At 60.6% G+C, this 5262-nt stretch overlaps 1 protein-coding gene across 1 annotated transcript; it reads right to left on the reverse strand.

Moving 5' to 3' along the window:
* Positions 1–3684: 3684 nt before the first annotated feature.
* On the reverse strand, positions 3685–4982 carry GSC2 (goosecoid homeobox 2). Its single transcript, XM_048221297.1, has 3 exons — positions 4727–4982; positions 4371–4624; positions 3685–3789 (listed from the first exon to the last, which is right to left on the reverse strand). Exons 1-3 carry the CDS (start codon positions 4980–4982, stop codon positions 3685–3687), a joined length of 615 nt encoding a protein of 204 aa, XP_048077254.1.
* Positions 4983–5262: the final 280 nt, after the last annotated feature.

The raw sequence follows: 5262 nt of genomic DNA on the forward strand, positions 1-5262 counted from the left end.
CGTAACAGGGTCGGGAGACAGTGGGGGCGGGACTGTGCCAAATGCGCAGGCGCCTGCAACAGTCCACCAATGGGAGAGCTGCGCGTTACGAGGCCAGCCCGCGCTCCGTAGTGACGTCACCAGAAGCCCTGATCCTAATGGGAGTTGTAGTCTTCGTCCCGCCCCCGCCCCCCCTCTGGTCCTGCGAATCTGGACTATCCGCACCAGGGGGCGCTGTGGTGGGGGAGACTAAGGGGTGTGTCGTTCACGTTAATCGCGAAAAGTTTTAGCACTGCAAAACTGAAAGGTTTTGGGATTCCAGTTTCTCGCAAATCATCATTGCGTATGACTGTATGCTTCTGTATTAGTAACGAAAACACGTTTTGGCTATATACGCAGTTTCAATGCTTTTATTCAAACTTTATCCAAGAAAAGAACTCTAAGACAATTTAGTCTTGATAGTTTCCTAACAAAAGAAAAAAAATGAAGGTCCAATGAAGAAATGTCTGCTTAAAAATTATTCGGTCTCTTTCGGCGACTGTAAGGCTGGAAAGATTCCGGCCGGGCCGAGGACGTCGGATCTCCCTGTCCTCCTCCCCTTCGACCTTTCCCGGAAGCCCCTCAATACAATGGTTTGATTTAAAAAAAAAAAAAAAAAAAAAAAAAAAAAATCGGTCCCTGAATGCCACAGGTTTCCTAGAAGATGGCTCTCATTGAAATGCACCAGAAAATTGCCCATTTTCAGGAACGATCATTTCTTCCCTAAAGGAGGCTGTGAATTTTGTCACACAAGTAAGTTCTGCCCTAGAACGATTTAGTATAATAGACAGTCGGTCCTTCATTCAGTGGGGAACTCCATGATGATGGTTCCTGCCCTGTGGAGCTGACAGCCAAATGGGGAAGACGGGCACTAGTTACATCACCCCCACAAACAAGCATAAACTGCAGTGAACAGGTGCAAAGAAAGAGTTTGTACTGGGGCAGTCGGGGGAAGTTTCCCGGGGTCAGGAAGGGGTTGCCCATCCAGACAATGAACAGATATTGATCGGGTGGAGGGAAAGAGCAGGTGCAAAGGTCTCGCAGCAGGCGGGAGAAGACCTTTGGATATACAGAGTTCAAGGAGTGGTGAGGTGGGAGATGATGCCAGAGAGGCAGGGGCTGGCTGTGTGGGGCCTCATGGGTCACGGTGAGTTCTGTCTTGGGAACAACAGGAAGCCCTAGGAGTGCTATAGGCAGGGGAGAGGCAGGTTCACACTTGCACCCTGCCTTTTATGGGGAAAGAATTACAGAGGAACCAGAGTGGCTGCAGGTGGACAAGACTGGAGGCAGCGGCAGTGGTCAAGGTGAGGGATGACGGCATTTTCATCAGGTTGCTACAGGTGAATCTGGGGAGAAGAGAGCTTCTGGGATTGTTTTTGGAGGTAAAATTGATTTGCTACAGGGGTGCCTGGGTGGCTCAGTCGATTCAGCGGCTGCCTTCAGCTTGAGTTATGATCCCGGGGTCTTGGGATCGAGCCCTGCATTGGGCTCCCTGCTCAGCGGGAAGCCTGCTTCTCCCACTCCCCCTGCTTGTGCACTCTCTCTGTCTCTCAGATAAATAAATAAAATCTTTAAAAAAAAATTGATTTGCTGTATGTTAACTAACTTGAATTTAATAAAACAAAAAAGTTGATTTGCTGCTGGCTGGGTATGGTGGGCGGGGGAGAGAAGGGAGGATTATTGCCAGTCCTCTGGCTCATGCACCTGGTTTGCACAGGGGAAGAGTTTGCTGCTGACAAGCTGATTTTGAGGCACTGTGGGCTTCCAGGTGGAGTAGTCAAGAGGACAGTTGGACATAAATATCTAGCTCAGGGAAGAGGTCTGGGCTGGAGATGTAAATGTGGCAGAGAGATAGGAATTGGGGCCTGAAGGTGGAAGTGATGAAGCAAGGAGAGCATGGAGAGGAGAGGAGCATGCCTGGAGCCCAGCCTGCAGCACAGCTATGTTACTGGGCAGCTTGCAGGGGTAAGCCCGCCAAGGAGCAGCTAGAGAAAGGAGAGAAAAGAGGTAGGCCCACTGGTCCCTTGAAGGTGGAGCTCTGATCATGGCCACACAATACAATGACAAAGAGCCAACTGGCGGCTAGGGTCCCAGAGCCCAGCGAGATGAGGGCATCCCGGCCTGCAGGGAGGTCTGCAGGTGGACTGTGCAGGATCTGAGGATAAGGCCACGATTCAGGGCAAAGAGAGCACGCGCAAGCAGGGGGAGCAGCAGAGGGAGAGGGAGAAGCTGGCTCCCAGCTGAGCAAGGAACCAGATGTGGGGCTCGATCCCAGGACCCTGGGATCATGACCTGAGCCAAAGGCTGCCGCTTAACCAACTGACCCACCCAGGCGCCTCAGGGCGAAGAGCTTTGTGTCAACCAGAGTGTGCATCCTGAGGGTTGGCGGGGGGGGGGGGGGGGGGGGGGTGCTGCTGTCCTAGAGGCACCCAGCAGCCCTGGGGGGGACATCATGCCTGCCCCGAGTTATCTGAACTAGCCAGCCTTGGAGAGTCCTGGGGGCAGTAGCCCTGCCTTCTGCATCTTTAATGAATGGGCTGTGTCTCCTTTCAGATACCCCCGGCCCATTTCCTCCAGGACCCATGAAGAGGCAGAACATGGTCCTCAAGCCAGACGATGGTGTTCAATGCCTTGAGCCCACCATACAGGCCTACTGGGGGAGTCAAAGCCTGGTTTTCACACCGTCCTTCACCCTGGGGCCAGAATGATGGAGAAGAAAACAGACATCTTCCAAGGCAGTGGCGGGGGAGAGGGGTGCATCCTCCCCCGTCAAACTTCCTCTTGCCCCAACAAGATGGCAGAGAGGGAGGCAGACACGAAGCATAGAAATCCCCACCCAGGAGCAGTACCTCGAGGCCAGTGCAGACCTCGATCTAGGGTCTAGGTGCTAGGCCACCATTGGTGGGGTAATCTGCTGTGCTGGGGAAGACAGGGGCTGAGGACTCACTGGGCTGTGCTCCCCAAGGCAAGATGGCCCCTACTCCCTGGGTGGGGGAATGGGGCCATGGCGGACTTCGAACTCTGCACTGCTTTTGTGCTGTTTGCAGTTGCTTGTTTATTTCCCAGGATCCAGACAAGGCTCACAGAATTAAGGAGCAGCGTGGGGGCTTCTGGAGATGAACTCACACAACGTTCTTATCCTATAGCTCTGGACACCAAGGCCCAGTGCAGGGCAGGCAAGCTGACAAGCCCAGAATGCACAGAACCCCCTCCCCCCGTGGCCGGTGGTGGGAGCTATGTGCATGCTGAGGAGAGGAGGGACGCCGGCATACCCAGGAACGGACAGGAAGACTCTGGGCCCTCCTGGCAAGGGGTGCTTCCTCTCCTGGAGTTGCGGAATTGAGGAAGCTGACCTGCTCTGTGCCCAGCTCCCAGCCCCGCTAGCCCCTGGGGAATCTTCTCGACCCTAGTCACTGGAGAGGAGAGCACATGGAGATGCTCAGTGTTCCGTTCTTTCTCGGGGCAGGTGACGGGGGAGGGGGATGGGGGCGGGACGACACACACTTCAGCTGCCTGCTCGGGCCTTGAGCACCAGGTCCAGGATGCCTGAAGCCCCTCAGACGGACGGGAAGAGGCTGCTGTGCTCTCAGCTCTCGGGTAGATCTGTCCTCTCTCTGAGCCGGCCCCAAAAGACGCGGCCAAGCCCAGGAGTAGCTACCAGAGCCATCAGCATCTCTGCTTCGAGGGCTTCTTGGCTCCGGGGAGAAGCCTCGAGGTCGCTGACGTGCGCTTCTGGTGTCGCCACTTGGCCCGGCGATTCTTGAACCAGACCTGAGGAACAGGAGGGACCGCTGGGGCCCAGCCCCAGAACCCGCGTCCCCCCCACCATCACCCCCACAGGTGGACCAGGCGGGAGCTTCCCGATGGGGATGTGCGCAGAGGGCTGCGGGGCCGGTACGCGGCAGCGGCACCCACCATCTCTTAACCGCTGCAAATAGGGGTTGCGGCTCGGGCCGCGGGGACGAGAACCACTCTCCCACCCGGACCAGCCATCTCTCTGCATGCCTCCCCCGCCCCCACCTCCACCCGGCGGTGCCCGGGACGCCCCTTCTGCAGCTTTGTGCTCTTTCCGAGCTTCCCAAATTCTAGCACACGAACGCGCGCCTCATTTATCAGGGAAAATAAAAAGACTTTAAACCCGAGGAAAACTAGCCTTACCTCCCCTGCAGATCCAGGGACACTTTCCCGCACTTGCCTGTCCCCGCCCGCCCCCCGGAACTGGCCCTGCGCCCCACAGCGGTCCCCAGGCCTCCGGCGCCTCCTCCCATCGCGCCAGGGCCGTCTTTTCTAAAGAAGGAGCAAGGAAGCCAGCCCGCTCGGCCCCTTTCGCCGTGCGGCGGGCGGGCACCCACCTCCACGCGCTCCTCGCGCAGGCGGATGCGGCCGGCCAGGCGCTCGCGCGTGCCCACGTCGGGGTACTGGTTCTGCACGAAGAGCGCCTCCAGCGCCTGCAGCTGCTCCTCGCTGAAGATGGTGCGGTGACGCCGCGTGCGCCGCTGCGGCCCGGGGCCGCCCGCGCCCGGCAGCGCCCCCGAACCTCCGGTGGGCGCGGCCAAGGGCAAGGGCGCCGCGGGGCCCAGCCTCAGCGGCCACGGAAGCCGCGCGCCTGCGGGGCGAGGGCGCGGTGAGGCGAGGGGCGGGGGCCGAGCTCCGCCCCGACCGCGCCGCGCCCGGAGGACCCCTGCGCCCGCGCCCCGCTCCCACTCACCCAGCCCGGCGGCCGGCTCCGGGGGCCCCCGGGGCGCCGCGCGGGGCCCGCAGCAGCAGCAGCAGCCGCAGGGCGCGGCCTCGGGCGCCCCGGGCTCCCCGGGCTCCGCGGGGCTCTGGCGGCCGGCGGGCTGCGGCGCGCGGGCGGCCCGTGCCGGGGGGCTCCGCTCCGGCCGGCTGGAGAGGATGTGCTCGATGGAGAAGGGGCAGGGCCGCCCGGGGCCCCTGCGGCTCGCCGCGCCCCCCGCCGCCGCCATGCCGGCCCAACCGGGCCGCCGCCGCCGCGGGAATATATACGTCGGGGGGGAGCGCGCTGTAATCCCCGGGCCGAGCGCCGAGTCCACGCGGGCTAATCCCGCCGCGCCGGCCAGGGGCGCGCTAATCCCCAACTGCGGCGGCGGGAAATCCTGCTCCGCATCGGCGCGCGGGGGCCGGCCGGGCGGCGGGGAGGGGGCCGGTGGGAAGCCTTCCGCCCCGCGTTGGTCTTCCTGTCTCGAAGGGCTGGCAGGACTCGCGGGCGGAGAGATGCCACCGGGA

The sequence above is a fragment of the Ursus arctos genome, unplaced genomic scaffold (assembly GCF_023065955.2).
Source record: "Ursus arctos isolate Adak ecotype North America unplaced genomic scaffold, UrsArc2.0 scaffold_34, whole genome shotgun sequence".
NCBI lineage: Eukaryota > Metazoa > Chordata > Mammalia > Carnivora > Ursidae > Ursus > Ursus arctos.

Coding starts and splice junctions, on each gene's coding strand:
- GSC2 (XM_048221297.1), bottom strand. CDS start 4,982: ATGGCGGCGGCGGGGGGCGCGGCGAGCCGCAGGGGCCCCGGGCGGCCC. Junction 4,625..4,726: donor GGAGCCGGCCGCCGGGCTGG/GTGAGTGGGAGC, acceptor CTCGCCCCGCAG/GCGCGCGGCTTCCGTGGCCG. Junction 3,790..4,370: donor TGCGCGAGGAGCGCGTGGAG/GTGGGTGCCCGC, acceptor CCTGTTCCTCAG/GTCTGGTTCAAGAATCGCCG.